This window comes from Lagenorhynchus albirostris, chromosome 15 (assembly GCF_949774975.1).
Source record: "Lagenorhynchus albirostris chromosome 15, mLagAlb1.1, whole genome shotgun sequence".
NCBI lineage: Eukaryota > Metazoa > Chordata > Mammalia > Artiodactyla > Delphinidae > Lagenorhynchus > Lagenorhynchus albirostris.
In genome coordinates, this window is record NC_083109.1 from 79551940 (window position 1) to 79577665 (window position 25726).

Genomic DNA, 25726 nt, shown 5'->3' on the forward strand with positions numbered 1-25726 from the left:
CATCTGTAAGATGGGACTGTCTGAAGACTGAGTAACAGAGCACTTGGTGGAATCCTGGGTCATGCAGCACGACCCCTGGGCCAAATGGCCTGTCTCACATCCCACCCAGCTCTACCCCTGCCCGAGCCCGTTTCCTCCTCCTAAGAATCATCCTGTTTCAGATGGGGGAGTTCTGGACTTCAGGATTATGGTGAGGATTCATGTGACACTTGGAATGCAGTGTGTGTTCAGAGCTGGTCTCCAAGCAAAGGCTACTCCCAGGACCCCCTGGGAGACGGTCCTTGCTAGGACCACCCACCTGTTACTTGCCCTCATTGTCCTGGGTGTTGCAACATCTCGGGAACTCTTTTCTCATTCAACTTCTGCTGTTCTCAGAGGAAGTGGCTGCGTGTGGTATGGGGAGGAAGTGTGCCGAGGACGTAACCTCAAGTGTCAGCCCCAGCTACTTCCAGGAGGTGGGTGCCCTCAGCTCGGGCGGAGAGGCCACTTCCAGCGGTAATGTCAGAGGACCCTGCCTTCCCGCCTCAAGGTGGAGCTTCCGTGGGAAAGGGAGGAAGATGGCAGGCCCATTGCTCAGACCGCCTCTTTCCCGGGCATTTGGGGAAAGTCCCTATTATATCCTGGGAAACTCTCGGTTAATCAACACTTTGAGTGTTTAAAACTGCGCCCAGAGTCACATAGCACATCCTGTGGGCTCCAAGTGCACCTGTTCACTCTCTTGGGAGACCCCACACTCCACCCTCCTGGACCAGGTTGCAGCTCCAGCCTATGGGTGTGCCCCCATGGTAAAAAGTTTAAAAAATAAGACAACTTAATCTTAAAATTTTGCCTTCCTAATAGCAAGGGGTAAAAAGGGAGATATGAGCTATGTTAAAGAACAACGAAAAAAAATCATCCCACAAATATAAAATTAAAACATGTCAGAGATCTTGTTTGAATTCATTCATTGAGGGAAACTGCAAGATGGAAAAAACTGGTTCAAAGGAGAATCCAAAAAACAGATTTACAAAGGTGATCAGGAATGCAGGCATGAATTTGCTGATAGAGGCAAAAATGGCTTTCACAGACAGAAAGCAATTGCATCTCTATGGGTAAGAGTTATTTGTATTACTATTGATTTTGTAAAATACCTTAGTCAAAGACTAGGAAAGGCACAGATTCTTATAGAATCAGATACCTAGGTGTTCTCTAACACCCTTCCAGATTAACTTTTCGCCCATTTCAAAATTGTCTTTTACAATTTTTCCTGACAGATGTGAGACTTATCAGGTATTTTAATCAATGGATTGTGAGCAGCTCCTAGGGGCTAATGGAAGTTTCCAGGAGGAGGTTGGATATCACCAGAAAGATAACACTGTGTCTCCCAAGGGACCACCTGCCCTCAGCCTTCAGGTTAGGACACCTTGCTTGTCCACACACCGCAACTGATCCCTTCTCTTGAGCAACTCAAGATTCCAAATGAGTGTTAAAAATAAAGTTCAGGGCTTCCCTGGTGGCGCAGTGGTTGAGGGTCCGCCTGCTGATGCAGGGGACGCGGGTTCGTGCCCTGGTCCGGGAAGATCCCACATGCCGCGGAGCGGCTGGGCCCGTGAGCCATGGCCGCTGAGCCTGCGTGTCCGGAGCCTGTGCTCCGCAACGGGAGAGGCCACAGCAGTTAGAGGCCCACGTACCACAAAAAATAAATAAATTAAAAAAAAATAAAGTTCAACTGAGTAAATTTAATCTTATTGGCTTCATTCCACAATTCAGGAGTTCGGCAGCATTCCATCTAGCAAATAGAAAGGAGCTCCAAAGAGCTGTACAAAGTGAAAGGCTTTTATAGGCAGAAGCGGGCGGGAAAAGGAAGTTTCTAGCAAAGAGTGGATTGTTTCAGGCAAAGTCACCTTCCTATGGGGGACAGAAAGGGTCTATGGGGTGAATTACTTCAGTAGTGCTGGCCAGGTAATTCCAGATTGACTGGTTAAAGGTTACTTTCCTGGGAGAGGCTGAAACTGCAATTAGGTAATAAGTCTTGGTTTGCTGACATGCGGCTTAGCACAGCTGACTCCATTTTGGGCCTGATCTCCGGTGGCCTCGGCCTTGCAGCGGCTTGAAGCAGGGTTGCAGTCCCTGGCCAGTGATTGAGGTCAGGTCACGGCAGTGAGAGCACCAAATCTTAGCCACTAGACCAGTGGTCAGTGACAAGTCCCTGGCCCGTCAGCTGTGTAGAAATGAATTTCCACACAGAGACGGAAAGTAGTGAAGCAAGTGTTTATTAGGAGAAAGAAGTGTACACGTGGATAGACACGCGGGTGGGCTCAGAGCGAGAGTGACACACTCGTGGCAGTTTGAATCACTCATATGGGGCATTTCTTCTGGGTTTCCTTTGACCAATCATGTTGCTTTACCTGGTTCTGAGTCCATATTTGGTATATCTCAGGGTCCTCCCTGTGTGCGTGTGTATCTCTTAGCCAAGATGGATTCCAGCGAAGAGGCCTATGGGTAGTTGACATCACTTACTATGAGTTGGTGCCCCCTCCCTTTTTGACCTCCAAGGAGCCTTTCTGTGCATGTGTAGTCAGGGAGGTCTCCTTGATTTCAAGAATAAGGAATATGTCGTCTATTATCTCTTATCTGGGCAGGGCCCAGCCTCCGCCATCATCCTGCTTTTGTGGAGTTTCTGTCCACAGGGGAGAAACTGTTCAGCTTGGGGCCCGTCTATCTCCCACCTCAGGCTTGTTGTCTTTTTTTTTTTTTTAACAGCAGGGTGCTAGAGCATTAATTTACAATAAGAACAATAACTGTGGGGTGGAGGCTGGAGGTCAAGTGGGATTGCTTAGACTTAAAACAAACTTCTCCAATGAATTAACTGTGAGTTCACATCAGTTATTTCAGACTGGCAGCAAGGGAACTAGCAAGAAGGACAAACCAGTTCATCAAATTGGGCTCCCAGGGACTGGGAATGACATAAGATGGTGCTTTCAGGTGAGACTGCTTCCCTCCTCAGGGCTGCAAAACCACTGCGATTTTGTTGGCTGTGTAGGTCGCACCTGGGTCCTGAGCGAGGCCATCACCCAGAGATGCCAGGTGCTGTCAATTCATCAGAAATAATGAGCAAGGCAGCTGTGGCTTCTAATCAGACGAGCCCTCCAGAGTGTCAGATGGAGGCCCATTAGCTGAGGCACCAAACGGCAAAATTCTGCCTTTCCAAGCAAAACATCAGAAAGTGCTTGAGCCCCTCAGTGGTGTCGCTGGGCTCTAATGTCTCGCCTTTTCCCAGGTTGAAGTCGATCTTTTCTTGCTCCAGCGTGAGCCAGGGGCTGGTTCCAAGATTGGAACCTTTGGAAGCAGTAAACCCTGACACCTGGAGTGGAGTTGAAGAACTTTGTTTTTTAATCTAAGTTCCTTTGGCCCCCACCACTCCGCCTTCTATGGCCACTTCTTTCCTGGGCCACATCATTCATTCTCAGTTGCTTGGGAGCCCTCAAGGCCGGTGGGTGGCACAAATGCTAGCCTGTGAGACCTTAAAAAATAAAAGTCTTCCTGGGACTTTCTTGGTGGCACAGTGGCTAGGACTCTGTGCTCCCAATACAGGGGGCCCGGGTTCCATCCCTGGTCAGGGAACTAGATCCCACATGCATGCCGCAACTAAAAGTTCACATGCCACAACTAAGGAACCTGCCTGCTGCAACTAAGACCCAGTGCAACCAAATAAATAAATATTTTTTAAAAAGGGCTTCCCTGGTGGCGCAGTGGTTGAGAGTCCATCTGCCGATGCAGGGGACACGGGTTCGTGCCCTGGTCTGGGAAGATCCCACATGCCACGGAGCGACTGGGCCCGTGAGCCATGGCCGCTGAGCCTGCGCGTCCAGAGCCTGTGCTCCGCGGCGGGAGAGGCCCCAGCAGTGAGAGGCCCGTGTACCGCAAAAAAAAAAAAAAAAGAGTTCTCAGCACAAGAAAAATTAAAAAAAAAAGTCTTCCCTTCTGGGCAGACGATTTAGTACAGAGCCTCCACCTGGAATGTTTCAGCTCCCACAAGGCATACCTAACCTACTCTACTGTGTGTATGTGTTGGGGGGCATTCTCATATTTTTGTGATAGAAAAAATCAGCATGAATGCATACTAAATAAAATAAAAATCCTCAGCTCATCCCTTACCTTCTTGGAGCATCTTAGGTTTCCTCTCAGAAAATATCTATGCCTCCAAGCCTGTGTGTGCATTTAAAACACACAAACGTACCCCAGTGTTCACTGTAGCACTATTTACAATAGCCAGGACATGGACTCAACCTAAATGTCCATTGATTGAGGAATGGATAAAGAAGATGTGGTACATATACACAACGGAATATTACTGAGCCATAAAAAAGAATGAAATAATGCCATTTGCAGCAACATGGATGGACCTAGAGATTGTCATACTGAATGAAGTAAGTCAAAGACAAATATCATATGATATCTGTTACATGTGGAATCTAAAAAAATGGTACCAATGGACTTATTTACAAAACACAGAGTCACAGATGTAGAAAACAAACTTATGGTTACCAAGGGGGAAGTGGGGGGAGGGATAAACTGGGAGATTGGGATTGGGAGAGTGGGATATATACACTACCATATATAAAATAGATAACTAATAAGGACCTACTGTATAGCACAGGGAACTCTACTCAATACTCGGTAATGATCTACATGGGAAAAGAATCTAAAAAAAGTGGATATATGTATATATATATAACTGATTCACTTTGCTGTACACCTGAAACTAACACAACATTGTAAATCAACTGTAGTCCAATAAAAATTAAAATGCACACACACACACAAACACACACACACACACACACACACACACACACACAAAAGTGCCCATTCTACTCTAACCCTCTGCTCTGAAAGTTCCTTTTTTACTTAACAATAGATCTTGGCTACCAGTTCCATCAGCACCTGTGAGTCTTCCTCATTCTTTCTACCTAGTGTTCCAGGGTTATTTAACCAGCCCCGTTCTATGTGTATTGGCTTAAAGTTCAGTTTGCAAGTGGCCAATCCAGTTTCCCTCATTTCCAGCTAACTGAGGGACATCTTGCTGTAGCCTCAGAGCACAGCACACTCACTCTCTCCTGCCTAAAACTTCAAAGTCTCTGTCCCCCGTTCTCCCTCTCGCTGTTGTCCTATTTCGCTTCTTTTCACGACCGGAACTCTTTACTTTTCCCCAAATAAAAATAGTCTTTCTTTTTAGGTTACAAAAATGGAAACTATTCATTGGGACACAGTGAAATGCTACAGGAAAAGTACAAAGAAAGTGACTATCACCTGTTCCCCCCGCCCTTTGGGCGTCTTCCCAAGTGCACACGGCCACGGGCATCCTTACGTAAGTGGCATCATTCCACACGTGTGGATTTATCCTCTGCCACCCCCTTCAATCTCCTCCTCCCATGTGTGGAACACAAAGATTGCTCTTGGAACAGCTGCCTATGCTTCCAGACTGCATTCCTAACCTCCATGGCCTCAGCTCCTGCCTCTCAATGGAAGCCACTGTGTGGTCACCAATGGCCTTCCTGTCCCTAAGTCAGAAGTTTGGGAACTTTCTGGACATCAGCCGGTTGACTGAAAAATGAGGGAACCCAAGACTTGGAGGCAGGAGCCCTGGGTTCTGGGATGGGCTCCCCACCAGGGGACCAGCTGGTTGGGCCTCTCAGAGTGTCTGTCACCACTGAGCTCCCCCTTCATGGAACCCTCCCCTTGGTTCTCTGCCATCATGTTCACCTGGTGTCCCCTAGTCCAGCCTGTTCCCCAGACACTTCTGCTTCTCATCTGTCCTTCAAAAGTCAGCATTCCTCAGCCCTGGACTGACCTTTGCGCCTCTTCTGCGGTCTTCCCAGGTGATCTCAATTTCATCGCCTGTGACCCCCAAATCCCCATCTCTAGCCCAGATCTCTCCAGAGCCTCATACCTGGCTGTTTGACCCCTCCCCCTACCTCACACTCTGTGTGAGGTTGACTGACTGACCTCCCCACTTTTCTAGCATGCTCTACCTAATGGGAAGACACTCCCATGCACCCAGTCTTCCAGACCGTGTCCTACTTCCTGTCCCTGTGGAACTTCGCCTCAGCCTTCCCCCTGGCCTCCCACACTGGTTCTCAACCTTGAGCCCCTGAGACTTCCCCAGAGCTCCAACAGTCTGTGTTTAGAGGTCCTCCCCTCTCTAGAGCCTAGGTTCCAGAACCTTCCCAGCCAGCCTCTCACCATTGTTCTACCCATTTGAGTGTCTACGTGTATGTGCAGTGGGGTTTTGGACAAACACTCCAGTGTTTCACTGAGGAAAAAGGAAACACTTAAAATATCTTTTGGGTGTTGAAAGGCTTTTCTAATGGTTCAGACCATTTCATCTGCATCCCCACCTCTCCTGCAGTGAGGCCAGCTATATGGGGTGCTCAAGTCTGGAGTCAGACACTACCTCGATATAAAAACCAGCTCTCAGGGCTTCCCTGGTGGTTCGGTGGTTAAGAATCCGCCTGCCAACGCAGGGAACACGGGTTCGAGCCCTGGTCCGGGAAGATCCCACATGCTGCAGAGCAACTAAGCCCATGTGCAACAACTACTGAGCCTGCGCTCTAGAGTCCATGAGCCACAACTACTGAGCCTTCGTGCCACAACTACTGAAGCCTGTGCACCTAGAACCCGTGCTCTGCAACAAGAGAAGCCACCGCAATGAGAAGCCTGCACACCGCAGTGAAGAGTAGCCCCCGCTCACCGCAACTAGAGAAAGCCCGCACGCAGCAACGAAGGCCCAACGCAGCCAAAAATAAATAAATAAACTTATTTTTAAAAAAAGACCAGCTCTCAGCTGTCAACTATGTGACCTTGGACACATTGCTTAAGATCTGTGTCCTCACTTAAGCCTCAGTGTCCTCATCTTTTTATTTTTATTTTATTTATTTCTTTATTTTGGCTGTGCTGCATGGCATGTGGGATCTTAGTTCCCGGACCAGGGATCGAACCCGGGCCCCCTGCAGTGAAAGCTCAGTCTTAACCACTGGACTTCCAGGGAAGTCCTCAGTGTCCTCATCTTTAAAATGGGAGTAATGAGGGAAGCACCTACTAGGTGATTTAGACATGTTGTTAATGATTATGGCTGAGAAAACTGAGGCTCTGAGAGGGGAAGGGAAGTGGTCCCATCCTAATCTGTAGCCGCGGCAGGCATCTAGTATAAATCACAGGTAAAACGCTACCCTTCGTTTCTCAATGGAGAGCTGGCTCTGGGCATAATTAGAAGAACCTGACTTTGATGCCTCCCCAGTCTCAAAGCCTATGTCCTCTAAGTCACTTCTGGGTGGTATGGGGAGCTGACCCAGCTCTTATACCCAGCCTAGGGTACAAGAAACTGGGCCTGCTGCAGTTGTTCCTTCTCTTCCTTCACTAGCTTTTGGTGGGTTACTCCCCCTCTCTCCTCCTCTATAAAATGAAGTGTTTGAACTGAATGTTGGGGGAGGGCTCTTTCCTCATCTCCAGCAATCTGAATCTTCCTCAAATCCCTGATAAAGTATGAGTGACATTAGATTATGTAAGGATATTCAACTAGAGTTCAAGATTCAGAGGACTCTGAATCCCCTGGAATTGTATGCAAAAATGTATGTGTATACACAGGTGTGAACACATCTGAGCATTTTTCTGGGAATAGCTTTCTTTAGCTTTCTACAGGAGGTCTATGATCCCAAAAGACTAGTCACCAGTCTGGTTTAGGCCTCATCACCTTCGACCTGAACAACCACCTCCACACTGGTCTCCCCACTCCTTTCTCTATCCTCCACCCACCACAAGGGTATCCTTCTAAAATGCAATGCCTACTCTCGTTCCCCTGCTTAATCTTCAATTGACTCCAGTGGCCTAAATTTCTTGCATGACATATAGAGTCCATCATAATCTTACCCAGACATTTCCCCATATCCTGCCACACCCTAATCCATTTTCTCTGTCCTCACCCCATCCATGTACCCTCTGCCTTGGCCACACAGAACATGTCCCTGCTTCCTGAATGTGTCAGGCACTTTCACATCTCTCATCCTTTGCAAGGGATTCCCTGTATTCCATCTGGCAAACCCCTATACAGGCTTCAAAATCCAATTCAGATGTCACCTCCTTTGCAATGTCTTCCTGACCTCCCCCCCCACCCCGCATTAGGCACCCCCTTCTATACTCTCACTCCTTTATTACATTTATCCACCTAGATTGTAGGTGTGTTTTTTTTTTTGTTTTTTTTTTGCGGTACGCAGGCCTCTCACTGTTGTGGCCTCTCCCGCTGCGGAGCACAGGCTCCGGACGGGCAGGCTCAGCGGCCATGGCTCACGGGCCCAGCCGCTCCGCGGCATGTGGGATCTTCCCAAACCGGGACACGAACCCGTGTCCCCTGCATTGGCAGGCGGACTTTCAACCACTGCGCCACCAGGGAAGCCCCGGTGTGTGTTTTTTTAAATTTAATTTTTTATTATCTATCTATCATCTATCTATCTATCTATGGCTGCGTTGGGTCTTCGTTGCTGCACGCGGGCTTTCTCTAGTTGCGGTGAGCGGGGGCTACTCTTCATTGTGGTGCGCAGGCTTCTCATTGCGGTGGCTTCTTTTGTCGTGGAGCATGGGCTCTAGGCGTGCAGGCTTCAGTAGTTGTGGCACGCAGGCTCAGTAGCTGTGGCTCCCGGCCTCTGGAGCACAGGCTTAGTAGTTGTAGCAACGGCTTAGTTGCTCCGTGGCATGTGGGATCTTCCTGCACCAGGACTCATACCCGTGTCCCCTACATTGGCAGGCGGATTCTTAACCACTGCGCCATCAGGGGAGTCCTGTAGTTGTATGTTTAAGTGTCTGTCTCCCCAGCTAGACACGAAGCTCTCTTGGGATACATACCCCCTAAACAGGTGAACGTCGAGTTCGGCCCCGCCCCCCCCGCTGTTCCACTGGAACTACGTTTCCCAGAAGGCCCAGCGTCCTGGGCATGCGCACTGGGACGCAAGGAAGCGACGCTGTTTCACTCTGGCTGCCTCTTCGTTAGGCTGGGAGGCAGAGCCTGAGCCGTGCCCAGGCCCAGCGGGGGCTGCAGCCTGAGCTCGGCGGTGTCGTCCGCCTGCCCCCCCGCCCTCCTCAGCCTCGGTGAGAGGGGCGGACAGGCCACCTGCTCGTCGCCAGGGCTGGGGTCCCGGGGACGCGGGGGAGACCGAGCCGATCTGGGACCGGAAGGGGGCGGGCGTGGGCGTGGGGTAAGGTTGGGCCGGGCCGGAGAAGAGCCCCGGGGTGACGGGGGAGGGGGGGGATTGTGGGGACCCGCCTTCGGGTAGATGTCCCGGAGGAGGGAGTTGGGGGAATTGGGAGACGCTGGGAGCTTAGCACCGGACCTGGTGGGAGGGTGAACGCCGGGGTGGAAGCCGAAGGGCTAGCAGGGGGAGGGGCGCAGACCCAGAGTTTGGTCCGTCTGTGGGAGTGTACCTTTTCTCACAGGGCTTGGAGGAGGCGGTGGTGATAATGCCACCGGCTGCCCTAGTTAGCGTTTGGGTTCTGCTGGGGTCTGCCTCCCGGTGGACGGCTCACTGGAGCCAGGGGCTGTACTTTAGGGGAGTTTGCCTCCTTAGTCTAACTCCTAACTCGCCTCATGTAGGGTCTGACTTCCAGGAAGTGCCTATTTCCTGGGACCCTGGGTCACTTTCTTGGGGAGGGCATAAGGTACATGCTGTGGAAAGGATTTAGGACGCTTTTTTTTCCCCCCTGAAACTACCCTTTCTCAGCCAGCTGCTGTCCCCCACACTGGTTCCTCTTCTTTAAGTGCCAAAAGCAGTGGAAATAGTTTGTGCAGAGACGCTTGGACCCTTAAGAAACTCAAAATATTTCTGCATGCTATCCTAGCTCCTGTAGAGTTGTAGAAGGTGGTCTTTCGGGTAACCAAAATCAGGCTTTACTTAAACCATCAGTATGACTATAACTGGGCTTCTTGTTCATTTGCCATGTGACCTTGGCCAAATTTTTTCCGTCTCTGGTGTGTTGATTCCCTGGATACCTACACTGCAGATCGGCTTTCGAAGTCCTTTCAGGCCTTTCTGTGGAAGGGCTTAGCGTGTGTGTGTTTGTTTTGTGGGGTGGTGGTGGTGGTTGTTGTTGTTTTTAGCCATCCCCTTGGTTACTGAGTGGGCAGAGGGAGACTACTGTACCTTCTGCTCTGCCCAGGCTGTTGGAAAATGAATCTGGTGGTTTCCAGTCCCCAGCCACAGCACACAGACTGGACATCTGTGAATTCGTTTTCACTAACTCCTGTTTTTCAATTTAAAACCTGATCATCTTCTTCCTTGTTGGCAAAGGTGCCTTGGAATTTGTGTTGCTGAGTCAGCAAGCCTTTCACATTTGCCCGGTTTTTGTTGTTTGAATTTTATATCAAGATGGGAACTCAAACAAGTCACTCCTCCTAAGGATCTGGTACCTCCACCAAGAAGGCACAGTTTGTGCCCGCTCTCCAGAGAGAAAAGGTGGGAGCCCTGGGGACTTGACGTTGCTGCCTTCCCAATCTGGTTTTCAGTGGAGAAAGTGGGCACTGGGGAGGGTGGAACTTGAGGTCCCCAGGATGAAAGTGAGCCCTGGGAGTTGATTGTTGATTGCCAACTGTCTCAGATAAATTCAGGTGGCTTCCTGCCAGCAGCTTCTCCTGTTTAACCAGTCTTAGAAGATGCTTTCCGCCTTCAGACGCGCTTTATGGGATGAAGGACACGAGTCACGGTTTCTGCATTTGAACTGGAAATTTTAGTTTCTTTGGTTACTTGAACCTTTACTGGGTGCCTCCTTTTTGTCAAGCCGCATGCCCAGTGCTGGGGTTACAGTGGCCAGCAGCAAAAGTTCTGTCTTCCAGGAGCTCATTGTTTGGTGGGAAAGATAAACAAACCATAGCCAGTGACAAGGTGTTGTCAGTGTGATACATGTTGAGGAGTGGATAATCACAGGGCGGAGCCCAGCCCACCCTTGCCCAGGAGGGAAGGCCCAGAAGCCTCCAGAAGATGATAGCTAAGGTTGTGAAGAAGGAGTAGGTCCCAGGAAGTAGGGGAGCCTGGCAGAGGAGTCAGTATACGCAAAGTCATGAAGAAACCTGGCATATCTGGGTCACTGTAAGCAGCTCAGTGTGGCTGAAGCGACAGCGTGTGGATGCGGGGCCGAGAAGCCTGGAAAGGTAGGCAGGGGGCTGAGCGGGGGCTTTTAGGGGTCATGCCAAGGCTCAGGGGAACAGAAGGATTTTAGTAGAATTCCAGGAAGGGCTTTTTTTTTTTTTTGCCGTGCCGCGCGGCTTGTGGGATCTTAGTTCCCCGAACAGGGATCGAACCTGAGCCCCCTGCGTTGGAAGCTCAGAGTCTTAACCACTGGACCACCAGGGAAATCCTAGGATGGGCATTTTATGAGCCATGGCTAGAAATGAGCCAGATGAGCTCCCTGGCTAGAAAGCGTGGAATGGATTCGATTGTTTTCTTCGTGACCGTTTCCGTACACCACTGCCAGCTTCTGGTAGGGGGAGGTAGACAGGGGAGTTTGCCCTCTGGCTGCTCCGGGTCTTGTGAAAGAGAGAGAACTGTAGAGGACAGACAGAATGCCGTGGAAGTTGGTAAGAGGGGATTTTTCTTTCAAGTGGGCACGTCCCAGCATCCTGGAGGTGTTTAAATGGGGCCTTGAAAGTGTGGGTCAGCTGAGGATGGGTGGCCAAGTGGGTGGGATTCTGGGTAAAGTCGAGGCACGGAGTTGGGGAAACTGGCGGTATGTGGGGTAGCAGCTCATCACTTACACTTTTTAGGAGGGGTCAGGGAGGGGAAGGTGTAGATGGAAGAGGATACTGAAGAGAGATGCTCTGGCAGCTACTGTTGATAGGAAGGGACCAGACTGTGATGGGCGTTCAGCATCAGCCGGAACGTGAACATTATTTCTAGAGCTCTAGGGGAGGTGCGGAAGAGAGAGGGTCAGAACTGTATGGGGAAGCTCAACCTCGCACCTGTCTCTAGGGTGGACGAGGAGAGACAGGAGTTGGAGAAGCCAGTCGGCAGAGTGCTTGTCAAGGTGAGAGGCAGAAAGGTCCCAACCAGATGCTAGCAGTGGGGTCTGAGGAGGCGAGGAGAGGGCAAGCCAGGGCAGCCGCTGGGCTGGGGGAGAAGGCGGAGGAGGGCCAGTGCAGAGCCAGGGAATCCAGGAGGAGAGGGGCGTCAGCAAGGAAGGTGGATTTGGCTTCAGACCTGTTGAAGGTACCGAAGAGGCCGGCAGGAATGGGGCCACGGGCAAGGGAGGAGCATCCCTCATTCATTGCACACACACTTAGGAAGTTGTGTGCCCGGGCTTGTGCTTGGCACTTGGAGTACAGAGAATTAAACAGTCCCTTCTGTGTGTTTGTTTTAATTTTCACTGCAGGTAAACAGAGAACTAGATTAATAAACACTGATCACCGTTCACGCCCAGCTTGCTTTCACTTGTTTCCGAAGTTATTTTTAATGTGTTGTAAGTTCCTGCATTTCAGCCATCCACAACAAAAGCCAGGATCTTGAAACAAAATACACATCCAATCATTTGATCTTTCCTCTCATTCCCATCCTGAGATAACCATTATCCCCTCACTTTCATTTTTATGTAGTTTTACGGTACCTGTGTATTCCTAAGGCACTTAAAAAAATACCGCTACAGTTTGTCCATAGTATTGCATGTCCTCTGGTTCATTTGTCTTGAATATTGAATAATATTCCATGGTGTGGGCAAATCACAGTTTATGCGTCTGATCTTCCGTTGATGGGTACCTGCTCGTTTCCAGTTTTGCTGTCACGCGTGGACTGCTCTGAACATTTCCGTACACGTTTCCTGTTGTACATATGCAAGAGGTTTTCTTGGGTATGAGCTGAGGGATGGTATTTTGCCGGGTCATAGGGTGAATAAATGTCCAACTTTCGTAGTTGTTACTAGACTTCTTCTGAAGTGATTGTACGAGTTTTCACTCCACCAGCAGCAGAACGTAGGCCTTCCACTTGCTCCACACTCTTGCCAACACTTGGTATAGGCTGACTTTTTTTTATTTCTGCCAATGGAATGGGTATAAAATGGGATCTTTGGGATCTTGATTTCTGTGTCCCTGAGCCCTGATGTCGAACATCTCTTCATAAGTTTATTGGCATGTGTGTTTCCTGTAAATTATATGTTCACTTTTTTGCAATTTTTCTGTGGGGTTCCTGGCGCTTTAAAAAGAAAATTGACTGTAAGAGTTCTTTATATATCCTTGATTTTAATCCTTCGTGCTTATTGTGAATATCTTTTTCCAGCTTTTAACTTTCTGCTTTCTTTGAGGCATGTTTTGTTGAACAACCATTCTTAATTTTAACACAGTGAAATGTATCTCTTCATGTGTAGTCAGCGTTCTGTGCCTTGTTTGAAAAATCTTTTCCTGACCATAATCCTTGCCTTTTAGGAGTCTGTGCCCTAGTGGACGGGACAAGTAGATAATTGCACTCAGATGTCACATGGACATTGGTGGTTAGAAGAGGCCACTTCTCCGTGCAGGGCAGGAGTGGATGTAGGAAAGATTTCACTGGACAGAGAGTCTCAGGCTGGGAATTAAGAATTGAGTAAGTGGACAGGTGGGATGGGTACTCATGGTGGGGGGTGAGGGGCATGAAACAGCCTGGCCGGTTCTGGGCTCTCACTGGAGTTGCCGATGGCTGGAGCAGAGGGCTTAAGGGACTCAGGCAGGACATCTGAAGAAAGATCTGGATGCTCTGCGTGCATGGGATTATGGAAGCCATGGGAGCAGATGAGAGGGTCCCAGGGGAGGGAGGAGAGAAGAGAGGCCAGGGCCCAGCTGCCTGATGCAAGGAAAGGGAAGCAGGTTGGGCTTCTCTGGGGGTGGCCCTCACCACATGCTGCCTGCCGTGCTGTTGGATGCTGTATTTCACCCTCAGGTGTTGGGCAAAGACTGACATGTCTACAGAGGGCAGGCATGTCATAGGGGAGGCTGGCCAGAGGCATAAGCACTCTCCCACTTTTCAGTAGAGAAACGGGTTCAAAGAAGTATTTCTCAACTATAGTTCAGTGGGACCACAGTGAGGTCAGCAAACCGTGGCTCATGGGCCAAATCCAGCCCACAGCCTCTTTTTTTTTTTTTTTTTTTTTTTTTGTGGTACACGAGGCCTCTCACTGCTGTGGCCTCTCCTGTTACGGAGCACGGGCTCCGGACGCACAGGCCCAGCGGCCATGGCTCACAGGCCCACATGTGAGATGTTCCCGGACCGGGGCACGAACCTGCATCCCCTGCATCGGCAGGCAGACTCTCAACCACTGCGCCACCAGGGAAGCCCCACAGCCTTTTTTTGTTAGTAAAGTTTTATTGGGACACAACCACGCCGGTTAGTTTATGTGTGGCCTTTGGCTGTTTTCACACTACAGTGGTGGAGTTGTGTAGTTGCAACAGACACCCAGTGTCCTACAAAGCCTAAAATATGTACCTTCCGGGCCTTTATAGGAAAAGTTTGCCGGCTCTGCCCTGGAGAGTTGTGGTAACTGTGGTAACCTTGAGAGTAGTACGAGCCACCACCGTGGTGCAGCTCATCGTTGCTGGCTGCATAATGCATCTGGGTCAGGCCTGCAAATGTTGCCAGGTTTTTTGGTTTTCAAGAGAAGCTGGAAGTCTGGATTTTTTTTTTTTTTAATGGTGGATATTCCAGTTTTTAAACATTGGCTCAATTTGTAAAAACTAAAAACTGTGTAGTAGGTCAAGCAGACACATCTGGCAGGCTGATTTGTCCACATCAGTTTATCCCTCTGCAAACTGATTTGGGTTTGCTTATACCTGTGGCTTCTCAGGCAAGTTGTTTATCTTTTGCCTCACTTTTGTCATCTATAAAATGGAGATGATACCCTTTGCTCAGGAATGTGAGGACTAAATGAGAACACTTATAAGATACTTAGCAAGGTGCCTGGTACCTAGTAAGCTCTTGGTTGGTGGCCACTGGTGTGATTATGGCCACTGTGCCTGCCACTGCTTCCGCTGCTCCCCCATTCTGGCCCCAGGATAGGCTCTGACGACCTGTGGGTGGTCAGGTTGCCCCTGGCAAAGAAGGAGCAGCAGGCTCTTGGTGCTGGTGGAGGAGGTTGCCCACTGGGGAACTGTTGGTCACTGGGGCCTGCCTCCTGGCCACTGTGTGGCTTTCTGAGCCCCATTTGGAACGTTCTGCTCTGACCTGCCCCTGGAGGGCCCTAGTCAGGCACCAGCCAGGAGAGGAGTTATTTCCCTTCTAGCAGCCCCATGTGCAAGGGACAAATCATGTGTAGTTCCTTCCATCTCTCAGGAGCCTAGTCAGGCCTGGGTGGCACCAGCGTAAGCCATCTCTTTTCCAGACAAAAGCCTTACCTTGCAGCGCTCCCCTGTTGTAATAGTTTGGGCACCTGGATGGTGTGTTTTTTGCACTTCCTTGGAACTCAGGGGTGGGACATGGTGTCTCTTGGCAAGGAGGTGCCGTGGTACTTTGACAGGCCTGTTAGTGAAACTCCACTGGGACGGGAGCAGCCGTCTGAAGTAATGATGGTAAGTAACAGTGGTGGGGTTTGTGTCATATTTACGATCTTTTGAAAGTGGTGGGCATTGTAGCGGTTTGTTTCTGAAAACAAAAGTAATAGTTTCCCACTTTAGAAAATGTGAAAAGTTCAGATATGTAAGGAAGTTGAACCAAAGGTCTCTAATAGTTTCTGCACTCCAAGGCAGTCCTTAGCATTTTGGTACCGTTTCTACTGCGTTTTCTCTCTGCTTCTCTTTTACCAAGTTAAAATAGTGCTGTGGGGAGTATCTTTATGTTGAAGTTTTTCTCTCATCTCCTTTGATAGATTTTTTAATGATCGTGTCAAAGCAAGTGAACATTTTTAAACCTCTTGATGTGTGTTACCAAACTGTTTTCTGGAAAGGGTTTATCCATCCCAGAAGTGTGACATCTCAGGGTACTCTCGCCAGCACTGAGTACTGAAATTATTTTTACTGCTTTGACAGGCAAAAAAATAATAGGCCATTGTTTTAAATTTGTATTAAAAACAACATGTCTAGCAAAGTAGAACATTTCTTTGGTGTGTTTGTGTGCAGTATTCGACTTTCCCATCTCCGTGGGAAGGCTTTCTGACAGTGCCTGGGTGGCCGGCTGCCCTGTAACAAGTCTTTGAAGGTCATGCTCTGCTTAGCGGTCATGCGCACCGTGTCAGCTGGTGGGGTGTGGAGTTGCAGGCCCATGCTTCTTGGAAAGCACCTGAAAGTGACGCAGCATGGAACTAGGGTTTGAAGTCCACCCGGTCTCACTGGTCTCCAATCCGTGCCCCTCAGAACGCCTCTGTCCCGCACAACAACTTCCTGGACCTCTCAGGAAGTAGGAATGGAGGGCAGCCCTTGTGTCCATAAGAGCACCCCACTCTTCTGCGTTTTACATATCGATGGGCAGCGTACGGTCACATTTGGAAAAGGGTTCTGCTGCTTATGAGAGGCTGGAAAACCCATCCAACCGCCTGAGCAGTGGAGCCCAGGAAAGGGGAGGTGACTGTCCCAAGGTGACCGAGCATGGAGCCAAGGGTGAACTGCCCAACTCAGGCCTGGGCCAGGCCACTCTGTATTTCGGTGGGCTTTGCGGGGAGGAAACGGGTCCTCACATGTTGGCAAATTGACAGTCGCCCAGTCTGGGCACCAGTTTAAAAGCCACGCTCGGGGCCTTCTTCCCGGAGGCCGCAACTGTAAGGGATCCATTTGTGTGGTTCCCCTACCCGGAGGCCCACAGTCAGGCAGGATGAGTTTCACTCAGATTCCTGCGTCAGCTCAGGTCTTGTTCTAAAGCTTTTGTAAATCCCCTGGGAATAGAAAGACTCTTGGACACATGCAACTTTTTTCCTTTGTGTGAAACCCCTCTCTGGTAGGACAGTAGCGTCCCTCTGTGCCTCGGAGCCGTGGGGCTGTGCACAGGCGTTTGTGGCTAAATCTGACAAGAGAATGCAAGAGAAGGCAGGATGGTTTTTCTCGTGGTCAAAGTTGTTGATACATTTTTTTTTTAAATTTTTATTTATTTATTTATTTTGGCTGTGTTGGGTCTTCATTGCTGCGCGCGGGCTTTCTCTAGTTGTGGTGAGCGGGGGCTACTCTACGTTGTGGTGCATGGGCTTCTCATTGTGGTAGCTTCTCATTGCGGAGCACGGGCTCTAGGCGCGAGGGCTTCAGTAGTTGTGGCACGCGGGCTCAGTAGTTGTGGCACGCGGGCTCTAGAGCGCAGGCTCAGTAGTCATGGCGCACAGGCTTAGTTGCTCTGCGGCATGTGGGATCTTCCTGGGCCAGGGCTCGAACCCGTGTCCCCTGCACTGGCAGGCGGATTCTTAACCACTGCACCACCAGGGAACCCCTTGATACAGTTTTTTAAAAATAACTTCTGTTCGATCATAATAAGTAATATGATCATTGTAGAACATTTGCCAGTACAGAAAGAGGTAAAGAATAAATATCCCATAACTCCATCACTCCTAGTAAAATGTCAGAGTTGTTCCTTCCCACCTTTTACAAATTAGCTTATATTAGAACCTGGTGTCACAGACTGGCCATCTGACCTTGAATAAATTCTTAATTGCTTTTGGCTTTGGTTCTCATGTCTGTAAAATGGGGATAATCTTTACCTTCAAGGGCAGTTGAGGGTTGAGAGAGCTGGATGGCAAGAGCACCGGACAGAGTGCATGCCACATAGTAGGTGCTCAGTAAATGGCACACCCACCCCCTTGAGAGCATATAGTGTATATGGTTACATATCCGGTATTTTTAACTTGTCAACAGCATTATCCTAGGTCTGAAAGCCTTTTAAAAACATTTTTCAAGGCTCATATTCCATCATTGGGGTGTACCATAATTTATTTAAGAATTCCCTTATTCCGTTATCATAAAGTGTTTAGGTTGCCCCCAGACTAAGGCTGTTTTCCCATGGCCAATTAGAATAATAACAATTTTCATAATTAAGAGCACCCTAAATAGCCCCATCATTAGGAGCCGAAACAAATTAGGTTTTTGAACTGCAGCTTGGGGTGGCTGAGGCTGTAACAGAGAATGGGTGCATTGACACGGCCACTGTGTGTGCATGGTTGCTGCGTTCCAGGGGAACTTCAGTGGGTGTTCTGGGCATCGCGCCAAGTGTGCCCCAGGCGCCTGGAGCAGAAGGTGCTCCTCTCTTTCGGCGTGTGTGTTTTAGACCCTCTGGGATATTAGGCATTTGACGAGCTGCAGCCCCAGCTTTGGGTCAGCCCCAGCTCTGCCCTCAGGGAGTTCCTGTTCTGGGGGGTGGTGAGAGGGGGGACAGATACTGAAACCAATAAATGCAGTATGTTTGGATCAATGGAGAATGCAGTGAGGATGCACAGGAGGATGGGGTCAGCACTTTCTGTTAAAGGTGTGGCTCAGAGTGGGGTGCCGTGGCTGAGTCTGGAAGGATGGGCATGTTTGCTGGGGGCTTAGGCGCAGAAAGGATGGAAGTCTGGACGTGGACACCAGCAGGATCAATGTCTGGGAGGTGGGAAATGGCTCCGAATATTCTGGCACTTGCTAGAATTTGATGCATGTGGACAGAAGGTGGAGGCCTTGGTATTAGTGGGGACAGTGGCCGGTCGTGGAGGGGCCGTGTGCTGTGTCTTTCTCATCTCTGGGTCTCTAGTACCCTGACAGAGCCTGGACCGTCGTGTGCCTGTGGTCTGTAGGCCAAACACGTTCATGAAGAGCTTAGCTGAAGTTCTCGAGTGTAGTTCTCAGGCTGTTTGGCAGAGTTATCCGAGTTGGTTCATCTGGGGGTGTGTGGACATGCTGGAACATACCACGTGCGCTGGTACATGGGAGGCCCCTGCTGCCCGAGAGATGAGTGACGCCTGCCAGGAGGTGCCGGGGGGAAAGTCTGGGCTCAGGAGTAATTGGCCCTGAAACCAGTCCTGTGATTTGTACCTGGATGTGGGTCCAGAGACCTCTAGTTGCAGGCGCTGAGCTAATAAGCTCGCCAGCCATCTCGAGGGCATCCTGGGTCTAATCCTCCATGGCGGGATGTGTGCTACTGTTGGAGCGGTTGGCAGCTCAGGGGTGGCCCTGGCCCCCCTATGTGTGCTCAGAGTTATTGCAGGCCTGACTCATCGCCCACGTTCTCAGGCCGGGTAGCTCAGTGCCGCCCTGGGCCGCCACTCCTCACCTAGACTTGAGGGGTGGGAGGTGCTGGGTTGGAGGGGAGCAGAGAAAGGGAGGGAGGCCAAGATTGGCTGATATCGGCTGTGTGCCTGGAGCTGTTCTGGGTGCTTTACACACACCTATCCATCTGAATCCCCTAGAAAAGCACTTAGAATAGAGGTTGATATGTCCACTTCCAAGCGAAATCGGGCGTGGAGGGCTTAGGTACCTTCACCAGGTGACACAGTGAGTAGAGTGCAGTGAATATGCGGCGTGTGGACACCACAGCCTGTGCCTCTTCCCTGTCACGTGCTCCTCCAGCTCTGCCTTCCTTGTGGGGCAGGTGGTATCGGCCTTCTCACTGAAACCCTGCTGGAGTACAATCTCAGGGACAGCAGCGAAAGCCCAGGCAGGGTCCCAGCCTCATTAGTGGCCATGAAAGTGAGTCACCAAAACCACCGGGGCCTCGGTTTTCTCATCTGCAAAACAGGGACAAAATTCAGTGTCTGTACTTAAGGGGATTGTGTGGGAATCGGAGCAGATGATGTGACTGGGAACCCTGTTGGCACCAGGGCCCTCTGTGGACGTAACAGCTGAGGGTGCTCACAGCTTGAGATGCAGGCTCCTCTCTCCCTTCCTCCCCTCCCCCCACCGCTTTCCCTTTTCTCCCTCCCCCCTCTCTAAGTAAGTAGGGTGCAGAGAGGCTGAGAGGCTAGAGAGGGCTTAAGCATCCCTAGGATTTTAACGTTTATTTAGGCGGAGCCCAAGGTAGAGCTCATGCTGAGCTTTCCTCGCTAAGCAAATGGGCATTAGAGCCAGTTGATCTGGGTTTGCACTCTGTGCTACCACTTACCAGTGTATGTGTGACCTTCAATAAGACCTTGACTTCTTTGTTTTCCTGTCCATAAAGTGGGAGAAATACCGCCTTGTCAGTCTGTTTGGCCCGGTTCCTCTCTCACCCTAGGAGCTTCCACAGACCCCCTTTCTTCTTCAAACAGCTGCAGGCACATAGAATCTTCGTCTGCCTCCATTCAGTCGTGCTTTGAGCTAATCCACGTATAACACGTGCTACCTGACACGGCCTGTGCTGGGGCTGGCGAGGTGGCTGTGGACAAGGCCGACTCGCTGGGTGTCTGCCTTCTGAGGGGGCAGAAAGACAGGGACCGCCATATGTGTATGTGGGCGTTAGAGTTCTGGTCGGGGCCGTGGAGGAGAAGTTCACGTGATGGATGGCCTGGGAAAACCCTGAGTGATGCAGCTGGGCGGGAGTGACTGGGAGAAGAATGTCTTGGGAGATGGGTGTAAAGTCTTTGGAGCTGACCCCTGGTCAGCAAGGCCCAGGCCCAGGGAGTGGGGTGCAGAGAGGCCAGAGAGGGAGGGCTTCAGCATCCATAGATTTTAATGTCTATCTAGGGTCTGCCCTCTGTGGTTAATGGTGCGGGAAACCAGGGCAGCCTGGACACCTGGACAGAGCTAGGACCCGCCCATGCTTAGAGTCGCAGCTCTGGCTGTCCTTGAGCCCCTGGTCCTTTCTGAGACATAGTTTTTTTTTTCATCTGTAGCATAGCAGGTGTTAATATGTGTCTCACAAACAAACTGCTTTGGAAACCTGTGTGGCGTCCTCGCAAAGGTATAAGGGGTCATGCTGGCCTCAGTCCACAAAGGATTGGGGTGACTCATGAAAATACATATAGTATAGGAGGATACACTTAGTAGTTGGGCCAGAGGGAAATTATTGGTAAAAGGACAGAAGCAGGGCTGACGATTAGCACCCAGAATTCACCCGCTGTGTCTTCCTGGACATTTGCAAAGGTAAGGAGGCTGCTTGATTGACTCTGAATTCTTCTGGCTGCCTGAGCAAAGAGACAGGATTAGGTACTTGGTTCACGATGCCCTTAAGGTATTAGGGAAACAAGTGACTGCGGAAAAGCACGATTCCCCCCCGCCCCCACCGCACCGAGACTGACTCTGGCAGGGCCACCGTGTGCGTCGGTAACTGCGTGTCTGTCTTGTTTCAGGTCTCCTGGAAGCGCTGGGCAATGAACCTGAGACTGCAGCCCAGAGTGGTCTGAAGCCGGTGGGGAGAACAGAGGGAGTCCTGGGGAAGATGGCCATGGCCCCAAGCCCTTCCCTGGCTCAGGTGTACACCAGCCCGGTGGCGGTGGCCGTGTGGGAATGGCAGGACGGGCTGGGCACCTGGCACCCCTACAGTGCCACTGTTTGCAACTACATCGAGCAGCAGTTTGTCCAGCAGAAGGGCCAGCGCTTCGGGCTGGGGAGCCTGGCCCACAGCATCCCCTTAGGCCAGGCTGACCCCTCACTGGCTCCTTATATCATCGACCTCCCCAGCTGGACGCAGTTCCGCCAGGACACTGGTAAGGCACTTCCTGCCTCGAGTATGTGTCCAAGTGCCTGTTTCGGGCTGGGCGTCGTGCTAGGTGTTGGGGGTCACAGAATTGACTCTCAGTGTTATCCTGCCCCTGAAATGCACACGGTCAGAAGGCAGGTGGTGGGAGTGATAGCAGTGTGAGATGTTCCTTAGTGGTACGGGGTGCCTTGGGAACACAGTGCAGAGGCCGTTCCAGCCCCTTCCCCCCTTGTCTCCCAAACCAGAAATGCCTGCTTCCGCCCGCAGGCATTTGAGGGTCTCGCTGGCAGCAGGCAGGCAAGCAGGCCGGCTGGCATGGGGGTGGCACACCATGCTAGTTAAGAGGGCCTGGTGATGGGTTCCAGCTCCTGTATGATAGCTGTGTCACATGGGCAAGTTACTTCACTCTCCTGTGCACTCATGTTTCTTTCGTGTGTGTGTGTGTCTTTTGCTCAGTATTACTGAGAATGGGGCCACCAACTTCTTCCCAGAGCTGTGCACTATCCCTGTAAATCAGTGGTTTTCAGCTGGGGGCAATGTTTGGAGACATTTTTGATGGTCAGGACTATGGGGTGGGGCGCTACCAGCATCTAGTGGGTAGAGGCCAGGGATGCTGCCAAACATCCTACAATGTACAGGACAGCCCCACAACAAAGAGTTATTAGCCCAGAATGTCACTAGTGCCGAGCCTGAAGACTCCTGGTCTAATCCCTGTAGCAGCCTCCTCGAGGGTGTGAGGACTCAGGCTTCCAGGCAGTGGATGCAGATAAAAGTCCCTGCCTTCATGATGTTTGCAGTCACTGAGAAAGGCAGCGCACAAGATAAATGATTCGAGAACTGTGTATGAGTTAGGTAGCAGTGAGTGTTTATCAGGGAATGGATGTGTAAAGCGCAGAGAGAGGTCGTTTTGAAGTTTGAGCTTGGGTGGCCTGGTCACCAGGAAGGGCTGGGGACAGATAAGGAGGGAGGGGCAGGTCATTCAGGGCTTTTCCATCCCTTTAGGGACTTCGACTTTTCTTCTGAAAGGAGGAACCCTGGGAAGATTAGGGCAGAGGAGTGACGTAATCTGATTTGGGGGTTAAGAGTATCCCACTGGCTGCTGAGGTCGGGAGACCAGGTAGAAGGTAATCACAGTGATCACCTTTTGACAAGTACTGTTGGAAGCATGGCCCAAATTGACTTTTTTCTTTCTCTCCTGAATTGGTTTTGTTTATTAATATAAGCTAACCACAGGTGTTTGCTAATAGTTGCTACCTGGGAAGTCCAAAGGAATCTAAGTACATCCATGTAAGAGAACTGTGTAACAGTTAATAAAGAGTTTTACAAAGTTTTACAGACATAATAAATACTTACGGCATAATACATGAAAACAGGAAATTTTTCAGTATGATTGTCAGCTACACCTAAACATACATGCCTAGGAGACTAGACGGGAAGGAATATGTTACAATATACGATATATGTCCTGTGCTTTCCTCTTGGTGGTTGGATTATGGATTATTTAATTTTCTTCAGACATTTTGTTTTCAGTTTTTTAAGTCAGGCTACATAGGTTTCATCCTTAGGACTATTTTGAGCCACAGCTGGTCTTTGACCTAAGCGTCCAGCATCCCTCACTCCTGCTGAGAAGCGCTGGTCCCTCTCTGCCAGTTGGTCCCTTTGATCCATGGTTTCTTTGCATAGAGAGAGCTCTCTACCCTTCACCCCAAATTTGGAGAGAATAGTCAATGCCAGCCTTTAGGTCAGACAGCAGCATGACCATATATACACCGTGATCATGTTGTTTTATTTTGGTTGTAGGAAAAAAAGAATTTTTAAACTCCCTTTTTTTGGGAGGTGGTGAGTGGCTAGCAGATGAACTTTATATGTGCAACGCTCCTTTTAAAACAGGCACCATGCGGGCTGTGCGGAGGCACCTGTTTCCCCAGCACTCGGCCCCGGGCCGGGGCATCGTCTGGGAGTGGCTGAGTGACGACGGCTCCTGGACGGCGTATGAAGCCAGCGTCTGCGACTACCTGGAGCAGCAGGTGACCAGGGGCGCCCAGCTCGTGGACTTGGCTGCCCTGGGGTACAACTACACCGTCAACTGTGCCACCCACACGCAGACCAACAAGACTTCCAGCTTCTGCCGGAGCGTGCGGCGCCAGGCAGGGCCCCCGTACCCAGCGACCACTGTCATTGCCCCACCGGGCCACACGGGAGTGGCCTGCTCTTGCCATCAGTGCCTCGGCGGCGGCGCAGCCGGCCCCATGTCAGGCCGCTACCGCCACTCCATGACCAACCTTCCTGCCTACGCAGTCCCCCAGCCACCCCACAGGACCGCCGTTGTTTTGGGGGCCCACCAGGCCTTTTCTCCGTACAACAAGCCCTCACTCTCTGGGGCCAGGTCTGCGCCCAAGCTGAGCACCGCCAACCTCTGGGCTGGGGCGCTCCCCTCCCTGGGGAACCAGCCCCTCTACCGCTCCAGCCTCTCCCACGTGGGACCTCAGCACCAGCCCCCAGGACTGTCCGCTGCCGGCGCAGCCAGGTATCTTGTGTTACGCGGCCGGTCGTTTTGTCCACCTGCATGCCTTGTTAGCGGGCTTGGGTTTCTGCTCTTCTTTAGCTGGGAGGACTCCCCCCAAATGCCCGCAGGCTCGGCACCTGCCTCCTTGGCTGTCCCTGCTGCGTCATCCCCTCTGCACGTGCCCCAGCGCTGCACGTGTCACGTGGTGCTGAGGTGCCACGCCGTGCACAGCCTTGTGTCCCGGGGAGCCTACCTGACTTCTGGCACTTGAGTGCTGGTAGTTGCCCCATGGGTTAAAACCAGTGATCCTTTCATTGACCCAGGAGAATTGGGCTCTCTGAGCAGTTAAAGATTTTTTTGGCTGTGCCTGTGTGCCACATAGCTGGGGCCGGGTACCTGAGGACATTTCTCTGACTCCGTCTATGTGCCTGGCCCTGGAGTCACAGACATGGAAGGTTCAGCCCTCTCCCTGAGCCCACGGCCTCATCCAGGGAAGGCTGTGAGCCCAGCTTTGGTGCTTAAAAGTTGGTTGAGGAGAGAGCAAAGTGCTGAGCGTGTTGGGGGTGGCAGCAGGTGACATAGGGCAGCTGCTGTGCTGGTGCAGTCCATGTCTCATAGGGCACCCTGAGATGATGAAATGGGCCCCGTCCAGACCAGGTGGCGCTTTAAAGTGGGGAAACCCTGAGTGGCCAGTGGCGGGTGCATCTGGGATGCTCAGAGACCTGTCACTGATCAGGGGCCTCATCATCGATTATTACTGAGGGTCTGGGGCCTGGAGAACATTTTGAGAACTCAGAGTGTTAGCCGGGATGGGGGCTGATTTCTGAGAGAGGGTGACCTGGGCGGGTGGTGACTGGCTGTGTAGGCCTGTGGCCGCCCTGTTTCCCAGGGAGTCAGCCTCTCGGTGCCATGTCACTCACCCAAGCCCGCCCACCAGCCCACCTGACCACAGGGAGGCTGAAGCGCCCCAGTGTGGCCGAGACCTCCTTGGCAGCTTCTAGTTAGGCTTCAGAGGACCTTCCAGCTTCGATAGGACAGTGACAGCTGTCACTCACCAAGCGCATGTTATAGCCGGGCCCTGTTCAGCAGGCTGTGTGGGTGATTTCGTGAATCCTCCCAATGGCCATATGGTAGGGAGTGTCCCCAGCTTACAGGGGAGAACATTGAGGCTGACGAGGTTGGCAGCACAGCCAGGAAGTGGCAGAGCTGGGATCAAACCCAGGCCCCTTGTGGGGCATGTGGAGTTTTTTTTTTTTGAAAAAAAATTTTTTTTAATAATTATTTTTTTGTATTTTGGCCATGCTGCGTGGCATGTGGGATGGTTCCCCGACCGGGGATCAAACCCGGGCCTCTACAGTGAAAGTTCTAAATCCTGACCGCTAGGCCATCAGGGAACTCCCCACATGGAGTTCTTGAAGCTGTCTAAAAGGCAGAGTGAGAGGAAGGCAGAGGGCGTCCTGAGGGGTGCGCACAGAAGCCGCCAATACACAGAGGAGGGGATGGGCCCCCTGGGTCCGGGTGTCTTCCTACGTGTACTCCAGGAGTTGGGGCACGTGGATCTGAGATCTCTCTGGGAATCGGGAGCACAGGGAGGTATGGCCTGGGCCTTCTCTGTGGGCTTGCACAGAGACATAAGCAAGCTGGGCTCCATGCCAACCCAGTCCCTCCCAGTGTTCTGTGAGGCCCC

General features: G+C 51.1%; 1 protein-coding gene across 4 annotated transcripts in view; it reads left to right on the forward strand.

Moving 5' to 3' along the window:
- The first annotated feature begins 8989 nt into the window (after positions 1-8989).
- DTX2 (deltex E3 ubiquitin ligase 2) overlaps positions 8990-25726 on the forward strand; it is a 33500-nt gene continuing 16763 nt past the window's right edge. For 2 of the 4 annotated variants that reach the window (XM_060122287.1, XM_060122290.1), the window contains exons 1-3: positions 8990-9120; positions 21184-21540; positions 23424-24060. In XM_060122287.1, the coding sequence (XP_059978270.1) occupies positions 21273-21540; positions 23424-24060 (905 nt within the window). In that variant the 5' untranslated portion in view covers positions 8990-9120; positions 21184-21272. Of the gene's footprint in view, positions 9121-10316; positions 10482-15330; positions 15545-21183; positions 21541-23423; positions 24061-25726 lie in introns of those variants that run through there. The other 2 variants (XM_060122288.1, XM_060122289.1) reach the window with 2 other exon arrangements.